The 13,932-nt window shown below is 44.0% G+C and overlaps 1 protein-coding gene across 1 annotated transcript in view; it reads left to right on the plus strand.

Annotated features, from left to right (window-relative positions):
- The window catches only part of LOC147461169 (alpha-galactosidase-like), a 44,642-nt gene extending 31,314 nt beyond the window's left edge, over positions 1-13,328 (plus strand). Inside the window, exons 7-16 of the mRNA XM_086508795.1 lie at positions 9,939-9,997; positions 10,093-10,158; positions 10,263-10,346; positions 10,774-10,838; positions 10,916-10,998; positions 11,823-11,913; positions 11,985-12,043; positions 12,133-12,273; positions 12,757-12,836; positions 12,933-13,328. Coding sequence (XP_086364921.1) covers positions 9,939-9,997; positions 10,093-10,158; positions 10,263-10,346; positions 10,774-10,838; positions 10,916-10,998; positions 11,823-11,913; positions 11,985-12,043; positions 12,133-12,273; positions 12,757-12,836; positions 12,933-12,972 — 768 coding nt within the window. The 3' untranslated portion in view covers positions 12,973-13,328. The remainder of the gene's footprint in view (positions 1-9,938; positions 9,998-10,092; positions 10,159-10,262; positions 10,347-10,773; positions 10,839-10,915; positions 10,999-11,822; positions 11,914-11,984; positions 12,044-12,132; positions 12,274-12,756; positions 12,837-12,932) is intronic.
- Positions 13,329-13,932: the final 604 nt, after the last annotated feature.

Consider the following 13,932-nt stretch of genomic DNA (forward strand, 5'->3'; position numbering starts at 1 on the left):
TGTGATTGGGTGGGTCTTTGCATGAAAGAATTGAGAAGTCCCATCGGGAAACTGACATCAAACGGGGTGTTGAGAACCCAAATAAGAGAATGGACCAGTTTCCGATACTTTTTGATATCTGAGGGGTCATAGTGTGACAACTTCTGATTGGGACCCATAGGGTTGAGATAGATTTACACTCAATCATACCTATTGCTTCCAACAACTCTTGGATATAGCACTCCTGAGAGAGAAAGAGCCCCCCCCTCTATCTGCCATATCTCCAATCCAAGAAAGTAGTGAAGCAAGCCAAGATTTGTCATCTCAAAGTCCTTAGCCAAGGTCTTCATAGTAGTGTAGATGTGCTCAACATGGCATCTAGTAATCACAAATCCACATAGAGGATAACAAGTGTAACCAATCCTCCCTCACGGTAAATGTATAAATCTGGGTCTGCAAAAGATTGTCGAAAGGAGTGTTGTAGGAAGAAAGAGTCTATCTTTTGGTGCCACGCTCGAGGGGCTTGCTTCAGGCCGTAGAGAGCCTGTCACAAACTGGTGACGTGGCGACTGTACACACACACTCCCGCTCTGGCTGGGTGACGTGGCGGTGATGTACGGCCTCCCCTGAAGTCGCGGGGCATTCTGCGGAAAACTGTACGGCCTGATGACATGGTAGCAGTGTACGACTACTTTTTGGGTAGCTTTTGGCTACAGAGTTCTTACGCAAGAATTGCTTTAAATTTTACTTTATTTTATTAAGCAAGCTTGGAGAGAGAAGTTCCCATTAGTTTTGAAAGCTTTTTATTGGCAGCTTTTGGGGCTCTGCTTTTGGCATCCCTTGTAAAACCTTTATAAGTGTGGGTAGGCCTCCCACTCTGCACAACATCTAGACGCAGAATCTGAGAGTGAGACCTTCCCACTCCCTTGTACTTTGAACTCAGATTAATATAAAAGGAAATACCAAAAGGGGTGCCAGTCTTTGGGGCCAATATCTCTAGGCACGGAACTCCGCCGGGCAGTGTCGAATTAATTGTGAACTGTGAACTGTTTTGAAGTGAATTTGTGTTGTGTCACGGTAGATTCTTGACTTGGAGTGTCCATGTTTGTTACAGTGGTATCAGAGCGCGGCCGATTTCTCTTCTACGGGAAATCCGATCCTTTTGCGCGGCACTTATGGATTCAGACAGAGATCAATCAACTTCCTCTGCATCTGGAGATGCGGGAAGAGATCACGAAGAAGATTCAAGCGAGGAGTACGGCCCGCCTCGGCCTACTCCGGCGGAGCTTGAAGAGATGGAGCGTCGACGATTGATCGACGATGCAGGAAAGGTGATGATAAATTTTGTGATGGACCCGAAATTTGCAAAATTTATGACCCAAACCTCCTTCGACGAGGTGTATGCATAGTGGCAACAAACCACAGAACCACCCCAAACCGGTACTCAAGAAACCTCCTACTCCAAGGATGTTTACTGAGCAAGAATTAGAAGAGGGGATTGATGCACGGGTTTCTCAGCTTTTTGACGTGCAGTACAAAACTGAAAAGCACGACAAAAAGCAGAAGAAAGGAACTGACTTCCCGGGTCATTTGGGTCGTCAATCTACTTTTGCCTCGGCAAGAAAGCAGAAGAAGCATGTGCGGTTTGAAGGATTACCTAGTTCTTCTTCTTCTTCTTCTTCTTCGAGTTCTTCTAGCTCTTCTGATTCGAGCGAAGAAGACAGAAAAGGCAAAAAGCGAAGCAAAAAGCAAAGCTTTGGAAAGGGCAAGAAAAAGGCAAAGAAGTCTAAATCTTGCCTAGTTTCGGACAGTTCTACAGAGGACTTGTCTTCGGATAGTTCGGACTCCGATGACCGCAAATTATATGCAAGGAAGAAGAATTTTTACAAAGCCAACCAGTATGACTTTTTGGAAGATAAAAGCAAGAAAGTCCGAGAGTTCAAAGAAGGTGGACAATCAATCAAATTTGACATGTTTTCTCGATTTCGAGATGCTTCGAAGGCTTTGGTCTTCTTACAGCAGTTTGACATAGCTTTCTCAGGAGGGCGTTACTCAGAGCACTCCAAGATTCGGAGGGCTACCTCTTACTTCAGGGGAAATGCTCAAACTTGGTGGTCCACGCTTCTATTGAACAAGAAAGCGCTAGTTAAATGGCTGAAATTTAAAAGGATTTTTATTTCTTCCTGGTTGACTGGGGAGTACGAACGTGACATACGAACTGCTTGGAACCATCTTCGGATCACCAAGAGAGATTCATTGGACGCATATTGCGAGAGATTCTGGAGCTCTTTTCTACCAGCCTCTTCATTTAAGAAGATCTCGTTCAAAGAGTAGATTGAGCGGTTTACCTTGGGACTTCCTCAGAGATCCGAGATCACTCCTTAGAGCAAAAGTCAGATTCCATTCAGGAACTGACGAGTCAATGGGGTTTTGCCATTCACTCAGGCAGTTTGACCTACCCCACAAATGAAATCATGACGCAAAGAACCGAATAGACTTCGAACAATGAAAGTAGAGAGAAGAAGAGCAACCCAGAAAAGAAAGAAAAGGATGCACGACCCAAGCTTACTCTTTGGGAGAGAGCTCTCTACATCAAAGAGGGGAAGTGCTTTGGATGCGGGGAAACTGGGCATATCTCCGCGAAGTGCCCTGAAAAGGCACCGAAAGAATAGAACAACAAGGATGAAGACAGGGGTTCAAAAGCAGCTGAGGAACGTGGACGAAAAGGCAAGATGAAAGCAAGACTGGTTCCAGATTGCATGGGTACTGACCCAAGCACGATTGACGAGAGTACAGAACTTTGCCGAGCATGGGGCAAAGTGAAAGATTAAGAAGCCTTGATTTTCTTTGATGGAGGAGCCAAGGCCAACTTCATTTCACCTGAATTGGCGGCGCGGCTTGAGATCACACTCGATCGGATGGGACCACTAGCAGAGGGAGTTCTAGCGGCACCCGGTAGAAACATAGCCATTACACCTGCCATTGACAAACTTCGGTTGCATTGTCAGGGGTATTTGGGGCACGAGGACTTCTACATAATGCCCTTGGAAGGTTGTGATGTTCTCCTGGGAATTCCCTGGTATCATAAGAACAACGCTGTGGTCGACTATCGGGCGAGAAAAGCGACTTTGACTATAGAGAAGGGCCAAACTATTGCACTTGATGTGAAACTTAAGGGCGAGTCTGTCCCTATTGTATTGGCTTTGGCCGTTTCAAAATTAATGAAGTCCAGTTTGTTTGTTTACTCGATCTTTTTGAGAGAGTTGAGTGATGAGAATAGGACAAATATGTCAGTTTTCAAGAAAGAAGGCTATCATGCCGATTGCTTTTCAAAGGGCCTTCCAGGCGAGTTACCACCCGCTCGTCCTGAGGATCATAACATTGATCTGATACTTGGAAGCACACTACCGAACCGACCCCCTTACCGTGTGAGCTGAGCCCAGAACGAAGAAATTATGAACCAAGTGAAAGAAAAGGGTCTTGTCCAGCCTAGTACTTCACCGTATTGCTCTCCAGTGTTGTTGGTTTTGAAGAAAGACGGATCTTGGAGAATGTGCATCGATTATAGAGCTCTCAACAAAATCACAATCAAGAATAGATCTTCGATTCCTAGGATTGATGATATTCTTGACCGACTATAGGGATCCTTGTGTTTTAGCAGGATCGATTTGAAGAGTGGATATCATCAGATCAGAATCGCTCTGTCTACAAGACAACTTTTCGGACGACTTTTGGGTTATTTAAGTTTTTTGGTGATGCCTTTTGGCCTAACCAATGCTCTTGCGACATTTAACCGGATGATGGACATGATTTTTTGAGAGTACAGACTATTTGTTGTCACTTTCTTTGACGACATCATTGTTTTCTCCAAGGATGAGGCAGAACATAGAGAACATTTGCTAGAGGTCTTTCAGGCATTACGAGATCACAAGTTGGTGATTAATGCGAAAAAAGTGAATTTTTCCTACCAGAGATGACTTTTTGAGACACATTATCTCAGCAGCAAGAGTGCAGATGGACCCGGCCAAGATAGAGACTATCCGTGATTGGTTCGATTTGAAGAATGACCATGAAGTTAGAAGCTTCTTGGGATTGTGTTCGTACTACAGGCGGTTCATTAGAAAGTTTGCAGAGGTTGCATATCTTGACACAGAAAGGAGTCCCTTTCTCGTGGGGACCCACAGAGGTGACTGCCTTTAAGACATTGAAAGAGAAATTGACTACGGGACGAGTTTTGACTTTGCCGGACTTGCAGAAGTCATTTGAAGTATATTGTGATGCTTGTGGTCGTAGTTTCCATGTCTTTGCTTACGAGAGTTGACTATTCTCAAGGCCGGAATTGACAGCACAGATTTATGAGAAAGAGCTTTTGGCGGTTATCCATGCTCATACTCAGTGGCGGCATTACCTACTCGGAGCGGATTTTATTGTGTTCACAAACCATCAGAGTTTACGCTACTTCTTGTCACAGAAGCAACTATCGGAAAAGCAGATGCGGTGTGCAAACATCTTGTCACAATTTTACTTCCGGATTGTCCATGTGCAGGGACATAAGCAATTGGTGGCAGATGCATTTGCTCGGAAGCCGTTGGTTCTGCTTATTTTCCGTGATACATCATAGCAACTTCGAGGATATGGTCGATCAGTATGCTACAGATACAGATTTTGCAAATATTTTCACTAGGATACTGAATGGGGAGGTAGTAGCGCGATATTCCATTCTGGATGGCTACTTGATGACGAAAACGATGTTGTGCGTTACATAGCCGTTGAGGGAAAAAGGTCCTAATTGAATGCCACTGTCCACCTTTTACGGGTCATCGCGGCATTGTTACCACCTTGAAAGGTGTGGAGTGATACTTTTTGGCCGAGACTCAAGAGGGCCGTGGACAATTTTGTACACAGTTGCTTGGTATGCTAGAAGGTCAAGTTTTGACAGGCATAAAGCACAGGGATTGTTACAGCCTTTACCCATACCCACTCACCCTTGGAAAAGTATTGCAATGGATTTTATTTTTTATCTCCCGAAAACACAGCGTTGACACGATTGTTTATTGCCCAGATCTTAAGATTTCATGGCATGCCTGAGACGATTGTCTTCGACAGAGACCCCAGATTCATGAGTTTGTTTTGGAAGGCTATTTGGGAGAACATTGGCATGCGGTTGCAGTACTCGTCATCGTTCCACCCGCAGACTGACGGGCAATCAGAGATTGCTAATTCAGTGGTACTGGATTTGTTGAAGTCTTCTTCTTTGAATATGAAGACTTCATGGGAAAAGGTTTTTACCTTTGGGAAAACATGCCTACAGAAACACGATTAGCTCTTTGATGGGGAAGGTGCCATTTGAGATTATTGAATTTTTCTATGAATGGTCCACCCTTCCTTAGCACGAAAGATAAGATTTTCCTTTGAAGCCGACCAGTTCACGAGGGACTTTGACTTGGTCCGGAAGACTTTGGAGAAATCTCAAAAAAAGGCAGCAGATCGACATCGTCGCGATTTGAAATTGAAGAAGAACGATTGGATGCTCTTACATTTTGGGAAGGCATGCCTGAGAAAGAAAAAGCAAAAGGAGCAGCTTTCTTGAAAGCTTAGCATGAGATACTATGGACCTTTCCAGATTTTCCGAAAAGATAAATGATGTCTTCTTTAGACTGAAGCTGCCCGATACTTGGAGAATTCACAATGCTTTTCATGTGAGTCTCTTGAAGCCTTTTGAAGGCGATGTGCCCGATGATGGGGAGCCAGATGAGCAACCCGAAGTGGAGGAAAACGAGTAGATACTCGTTCCAGAATAGATATTGGCACAGAAAGATTAAAGGTAAAGCGATAAGACGGTTCTTGGTTAAATTCAAGACCTACTCCGCATTGGATGCGAAGTGAATGGAGGAGGAGGACCTAGCAGATACTCCTCAGATTGTGAATCTTTACCTTGAAGCATTTGGATTAGCATAGTCTATTGTAAATGGAACCTCGAACACAGCTTGGGCGGAATCTGGTGCAGCGGGTATGCACAAGAGGGGAGTCGTTTAGCTCCTTTGTCAACAGATTGCCTCGATTTTTGATATTAAAGTCACTGATGTCTCTTTGAGTTTCAGGGATACTGTGAGCCGGCAGTATTCTGCTGTAATGACTTTATGAATTGGAATTCCCGATGATATGGTACTGATTTGTTCTTGGCTTGTTTAAGTGTAGGAACTGATAGACGAAATGATTGCAACATTTTGGTCTGAATGATCTCGATAGACATGGTTGCAATAGGGATTAGTCAATCGGGCATCTATGAGGCCTTGAGTGGATCTAGATGCGATTGCTAATTGCATTGCCGATAAATCATGGTCTGAGATCTGAATGAATTTTGAATGTGATTTATCATGTGGTGTCTTGTGATGTCAAGTGATGTCCTGTGATGTGACTGTCGATTGGTACATGTGCTAGATGTGTGTTCCTAGTGCGTCGGTACTAACAGTCAGTGTCTGCTAAGACAGTTTATGGCTTCTGTCTGTTTTGCAAGCATAATCAAGGGCGATTACAATGCTTTCAAGAGGGGGGTATGTCACAAACTGGTGACGTGGCGACTCTGTACACACACACACTCCTGCTCTGGTTGGGTGACGTGGCAGCTCCCCTGAAATCGCGGCGCATTCTGCAGAAAACCGTATGGCTTGATGACGTGGCAGCAGCGTATGACAGCTTTTTGGGCAGCTTTTGGCTATGCAGTTCTTACGCAAGAATTGCTTTAAATTTTAAGCTATGCTTTATTTTATTAAGCAAGCTTGGAGAGAGAAGTTCCCATCATTTTTGAAAGCTTTTTATTGGCAGCTTTTCGGGCTCTGCTTTTGGCATCCCTTGTAAAACCTTTGTAAGTGTGGGCATGCCTCCCACTCTGCAGAGCACCTGGATGCAGAGTCTGAGAGTGAGACCCCTCCCACTCCCTTTTACTTTGAACTCAGATTAATATAAAAAGAAATATCGAAAGGGGCGCCAGTCTTTGGGGCCAATATCTCTAGGCACGGAACTCCGCTGGGCCGTGTCGAATCAATTGTGAAGTGTGAACTGTTTTGAAGTGAATTTGTGTTGTGTTGTGGTAGATTCTTGACTTGGAGTGTCCAAGTTTGGTACAGATACTTTAACAACCTACAAACCATGTCTTTGAAATCTGGATCCTCGAACTTTGGAGGTTGCTCCATATACACCTCCTCCTCTAAGTCACCATTGAGAAAAGCCGAAACATCTATCCGAAAAACCGGCCACCTGAAAAAGGCAGCAAGGCAAAAACTATCTGTATGGTTGCCATCCACGCAGTCGGTGCAAAGGTCTCGTCATAGTCCACACCTATTCTTTAAGAGAAGCCCTTGGCAACAAGTCATGTCTTGTGCTTGTCCAAAGAACCATTAGATGTGTACTTCATTTGACCAATCACCTTCCGCTTGGTAGGCCGTGGAACCAACTCCCAAGTGTTGTTTTTCTTGATGGAATCAAGTTCTTTCTGCATGGCCATCTTCCACTTTGGTTCTGAAAGCGCCTTCTCAACTGTTTGAGGATCTCTGTCCTTGATCACTGTCGACATCAAGGATAGTTCACGTGTAATAAAGTCCCATCTACCTCAGCAAATCGAAATCGTCGAGGTCATCATGCAGTACCGGCTTCACGCCAGTTTGATGAAAATTTGAAGTTGCTGCATCACACAAGGCAGTGTAAGAGGGAACGCAGCCCAAATGTTCCGAAACAGCGTTCTGGACGAGTCTCGGTCCCGAAATAGAGTCAGGATTGGAACCCCGCTCCGGAACGGGGTGTAACCGGAATGGTGTTCCGGAATGGGGGGAACGTGAGACGGAACGGGTGAAAATAGGCATTTGGGGGCAGATTTGGGGCTGTTTGGGGAACATATTTGGACACAAAAATCGTTTTCATGTATTTGTAGCCGTAGCTAAAAATATTACAAAGTGACGGATGAATGTTGTATTGTTAAGGATAATGAAAGACCGGAATTGAGCATTGACATGCTTCCATAGCTTTGCCCCGAAGAAAAAAAGCCTCCAAGCTCGTAAGAGTCAAAGACCGCCCTCATGGTCGCTTTCCAAATGGTATAGTTCTCACCATTTAATTGTTGATCTGAGGGAAAAGTAGGGAGGGTAGATATCTTGATTGGTTGATCACCTACGTTGGAGTAGAACTGGGACTAATCTCCCCACTCCTCGTAGACGGGTACTTTGCCACCACCGCCAATCGCAGCCTCATTTTGTTCTTAGTCATCACAGACCAAATTCATGTCAGAATCATCACTCCTCTCCATGGTGTTGGGGAACTTGGGGCCTTGGGCATGTGACGAGGCTAGGTCGAGGTAGAAGGAAGAAAAACTTTAAATCTGCCCACCACAGTTGAAATCAATCCCAAATGAGTGAAAAACGCAGAAGAAACAGCAAACAGTCTCTTTTTGTTGGGGAAATTCAGCACCAAAAACTCACACAAATCACTGATCCGATTTGAGAGCACGCCGTGGCTTTGATACCATGTTAAAGGTGCAGCAGAAAAGGGTGAATCTGGTAATGAACTTGTTTGCAACCGCGAGCAAACCTCCTCTCGAGACCGGGCACCAATGAATCTCGGATCTATCTCCTCGTTCACAAGCTCCTAGCGCCTATAGCCCACCGCATGGGCTCTGCAATGACGTGCAAGCACAAACAACATGTGTAGTGTGTCTACACGCTGTGGAGAGGTAGCAGTAGAGATGACGAGAGATCGCTATGAAGAAACGCGAGAGAGAGAGAGAGAGAGAGAGAGAGAGAGAGAGAGAGAGAGAGAGAGAGAGAGAGAGAGAGAGAGAGAGAGAGATGGAAAAACGCTAGAGAGAGGGAGAGAGGCCATGCACACTAAAACGCTAGAGAGATGAAAACGCTAGAGGGTGTGGGCCCAAACCGTTGGATCTCTGCACCGAACAACATGCCAAAAGTACGCGGGGGGGGGGGGGGGGGGGGGGGGGGGGGGTTTGCATATATAAGCAATTTCCAGGATTCCCCTACCTAGCCGAAAACATCACGATTCTGATAAATGGCCTAAAATGCTCATAAATATGTAAACTTACTAAAAGTGACCTGACACACATTTAGTAGGAGAAATGCAAAAGCCTCAAGACTTTGACCCCGGGAAACCCTAGGAATGGGGTCCCATCTGATAGCAGCCTACTGGGTGGGCAACACCGTGGAGTGCATCCCCGAGAAAGGTACGTCTACCTCAAATACGGCCAGGCACAGCCGCAAAACAGCCCTCACTCCCTAATGTGCTCCTGGGAGATACTATCAGACAGAGCCACCACTGGACAGGTTTCTGAACTCTTTTAACATATCTACCTTCCGCGAGAAAGGAGGAGCTGAACACTTCTTGTGCTCATTGAGCAAGAATGAGATATTGTATACTGTTCCCGCCTAGTTTTTTACCCCTGATTCTCCCTCTCCCTCTAGCACCTGTAAAGGCTTGCTTTTTTCCACGTGATGGAGCTAATGGTTACATAGTCTTGTGGATCAGTAGCATAAGTTTATCATTACTTGCTTTTTCCTTTGCAAGTGTTTCCTGGATTATATATCTATGTTATGTATTTTTCATCAACAGTTTCTGGCTGGTTTGCCAAAGAGTGAGAGTTGTGCTTTCTCTACCCACCCCTTGTATGCTAAGATCTGAGGTTTTGAAGAATGGACCTTGTTTATTTAAGTAGCCACTAATCCCACTTTTCTGCTGATTATGGTGTTCAAAAGGTTTAGGCTTCTATTTTTCTCTGTAAATGAAAGAGGCATTCAACAGATGACATTATTAGAATTTACTTTCTTTCAAACAGCGTTTGCTTAAGCCTTGTTGGCACCTGAAATTCAATTCGCCAACTTCCACTTACGAGGTCTTGCTTTTGGGTCACTTGGCTGGCTTATATAAAGGAATCCCATTCTCATCACTCTGATCTGCAGGGCGTGGACTACCTCAAGTACGATAATTGTCATAATCGGAAGCTCAAGGCTCAACCTCGGTATGTGCAAGCTCAGTCCGTGAGAATCTTCAATGATTCTGTTAAGTTATTCTGTTTTCTATTTACCATCGGTGGTTGTCAACCATGAAATCCAGGTACCAAAAAATGAGCAATGCTTTGTTGCAAACTGGACGCTCTATTTTCTTCTCACTATGTGAGTGGTGAGTGGGTATTTTCACTAGGTCAGCATTAATTCTTCTGGGATTATTCACTTTCTCAGAATGGTAGAACTGATTAAATGCTAAATGTTTGGATTTGCTTCAAGGGGCAGAGAAAAACCTGCCACCTGGGCTCCAAAGCTTGGAAACAGTTGGAGAACAACACTAGATATAAGGGACACATGGAACAGGTTACTACAAGAAAATGATTCCCTCATTCTTTCCTCTTATTCTCAATTTCTGATGAGCACAAGAGCAGTCAAGTTTTTAGGCTATAAAAGGCACAAGTAGTACCATAGTTACACTGTATGGCCATTTTCAGGCTTCTCTTCGCTGTTCCCATTCCAACTTCCCATTCCGAATCTCCATTCTGTGTTTTAGATGTGAGTATCTGTAACAGGGAATGGCAGTTCATGCCCGTTTCCGTTCCCTGTTCCATGTTCGTATTTTCCCTTCCTGGTAACTATGGCACGTACTTGTCTCATGATTTTCTGTATTTGGAAAACTAACCGTGTGGGGAGTTTTATGCATCAAGGTACTCTCGGCATGTTTGGTTTATCAGGACACTAATAGCCTTATCTCTTTAACTACTGAAGCAGCACTTGTTTCTGTATGTAGCATGAAGACCAGAGCTGATATCAATAATTTGTGGGCAGCATATGCAGGTCCTGGAGGTTGGAATGGTGAGTGTGCTTTAAGATAGTGCTATTTATAATGGTAATTTCTAGGCGTCTTATTGAAAGAGCAATAAATCTTGCAGATCCAGACATGCTGGAGGTGGGAAATGGAGGCATGACAAAAGAAGAATACCGGGCACATTTTAGCCTATGGGCGCTCATGAAGGTGTGCCCTTGAAGTTGGGTCTCATTGTCATTGTTGCAATTTATGTGCACCTGCACAAATTCTCTTAGGGTTCAAGGCTTTTGAAGAACAAGATTAAAGCGACTGCATACACACGTCTGCAAACCAGGGGGGGAGGTGGCCGAGTTAGATGCATGTTTTGGGGTGTGGCACCATGTAAGTGGTAACAAAATGTTTTTGCCAGCTATGGGAACTGTGGTAGCAGGGTAGAAATCCCAGTGGGCATGGCCACCCAGATTCTACCAATTTAAGAGGTAAAAGTTTTGTGGAAGATCCTGGTTGGGCATATGACTAAAACCTCGAGAACATGGGTGGGATACTGTTATGTAGCCAATAGCTCTACTAGAGGCTCTACCAGGCATGGAGCCTGCCCGCCAAAGTGCAGCAGCGTGCATACCCGGGGTTCAAGGGTGAGGAAGGCTGCATGGGCCGCCAGGGCTTGGGCTAGTGTGGGCAGGCATGCCATTACATAAGCCTGGGATGAGAGGCATTCTCATCATTCCCTCTATGGTTGGGTGGAGAGCCCGAGCCTCTGAGTCGACACAATTAGCCAGGGTGCTAGCAAACAGCATGAAATGGAAAAGGGGAGCGTAGGTGGCTGGGTGAGAGTCTTGAGACTCAAGTGGTGTGTCAACCGAAGTAGTCTCTGAATGCATCAAAATGAACTTGAGAGAGTGTTATTGTTTGGATAATGCCTGATTGGTGAGGATTTTGCACCTTCTGCCAATGTACTGTACTGGTTGTGTCCAATCAAAGAGTCTAGCAAGGAGCCTTCACATTAATTCTCTTATCTATCATGTATGCAGGCACCGCTCCTTATAGGATGTGACATTACAAATATGGATGGTGACACTCTAGAAATTTTAAGCAATAAAGAGGTTATTGCAGTAAACCAAGGTAGTATCACCCTTTTATGGGGAACCTGTACTACCAAGAATTCATGATTAATAAAAGGCCTTGTAATGCAGACCCTTTAGGAGTTCAAGGCAAGAAAGTGGGCCAGTTTGGGCCTCGAAGAAAGCTTGAGGTTAGAGGCAGATGCAGCAATGTGGCAGAAGCAGCTGCTTTGTGTGGAGGCTAACAACAGTGGATTGCTAATGTTGCACTCTTTTGCAGGTCTGGGCAGGCCCTTTGTCAGGCAACCGGATGGTTGTACTGTTGTGGAATCGTGGGAGCAAACAAAATTTGATTCGTGCAAAGTGGACAGACATGGGATTTAGTGGCAGCCATGTATTTGAAATTCGGGATTTGTGGGAGGTACGTTTATTCTATGTTATGGCACTGAATGTGTACTGATAACGGATGCACTCAAAGATTTATTAGCCCTTTGCACTTAGGTGATCATGTGTTCTTGGAATGGTTTGTTTTGAGATTGGTTTGATTTGTTGTTAAAACATTTGGCTGTGGTATCTAGATAATGTGTGTGCACCTCTTCCTTTAATCGATTGTTGATCAGATTTCAAACTTGAATATTAGCTGGTCAAATCAATTATCCTTTAAAATGTGTATTTTCGTTGAGCCAATATAATTTATTATTGCTTTATCATGAGTCCTTTGGTGCATTTTTTCTTTGGCTATGCATTTATTGAAAGAGCTTTGTTTGTTTTTGTCAAAAAAACTTCTTGCTATTGTTTGTCCTTCTGGGTAAAAGCTTTTTTAGATGTTTTGTGAAGCCTGCCAACCGGTTTGTTTATTTACTAAGGGCTGTAGTGACTAATTTTGTGAGAAATTTGGATGCAGCACAAGGATCTACCAGGGAAATGGACCAACAGCTTTGAGGTTGCAGTTGAAGCACATGCAGTCAAGATGTACATATTCAGGTAGGCGATCTTGCATCCATATTGGAACCATTCAAGATTTGGAAATTCTAAAAGACTCTAAAAGCATAGACATGAAACCCCTTTCTGTTCTTACAGCCGATTTGTTCCATGGCTTCAAAGGTGTTGCAATTTATGAGCTAGCCAGCCCATGATGGCCAGTCAATGGATTACCAAAAAAGATGTCAATGCAATATTGTTGGAGGACCAGTGATAGGTGCAAAGATGGTTGATCCTTCGTCTTTGTAATTTGGTGTGGTAAAATGTATTAATGAAAACCACCCCGTATAGGAAAGGTTATTGCATAAACAGTGTATATGCTACTCTAAATGCCCCATACATATCCCCCGGGGAAGTCTGGACTTCTTTTAGCTCTAAGTAGTTGTGAAATTGGATGTAGCTGACAAAATTAGAGGAGGATACCCACCTGTCAAATTTATGGAGACAAAGCTGAAATTGCTGGCTAGAGTTAATCCGATTCTTCTCTATTGACCCTCTAGGCTCTTCACAATCAACCTGATGTTTTTATTGTTATAACTTGGTTTGATTGCACCCATTCATAGCAAGCATTACGTGCCCCTCTCGACAAATATATTCTTTTATTCAGAAACGATATTTGAGCAAATAAAGGCAAAATAAACAAGGTTAAGGATCAGGTTGGCTTTCCAAAAACAAAATTTGGAGAGGAAGTCATGAGGCTCTTGAATGAAGGAATCCAAAGGTGCTTGAAAGTTTGTAGTGGATCCTTAGCATTTGCCTGTCATTTAGTGCAAAAGGTATTGAATAGAAAGGACAGGCTAACTACAGCCAAGGTTATGGATAACAAAGGTATTAGTGTTTTCTCAATAATTTTCTTTGAACCCTCTTGAGCTCTTCACCTTTTAAATTCTTCCCTAAAGTCTCCATGCTTGTTGGGAATTTCTTCCAGCAATCAGGAGTAAGTCTATCTTAGTTTGGCAACTTGTGTTCAATGGAGGACCATTTACACAACACAATTCTTCATGCTTGTGTGTGCATACTCCCAAAATTAACTGAGTATGAAGTGACAATAATGTCCAACCATGTGTATGCCCTTCTATGTCTCACATGTCATACTTTA

The sequence above is a fragment of the Adiantum capillus-veneris genome, chromosome 3 (assembly GCF_014529385.1).
Source record: "Adiantum capillus-veneris isolate H3 chromosome 3, ASM1452938v2, whole genome shotgun sequence".
NCBI classification, from domain to species: Eukaryota; Viridiplantae; Streptophyta; class Polypodiopsida; order Polypodiales; family Pteridaceae; genus Adiantum; species Adiantum capillus-veneris.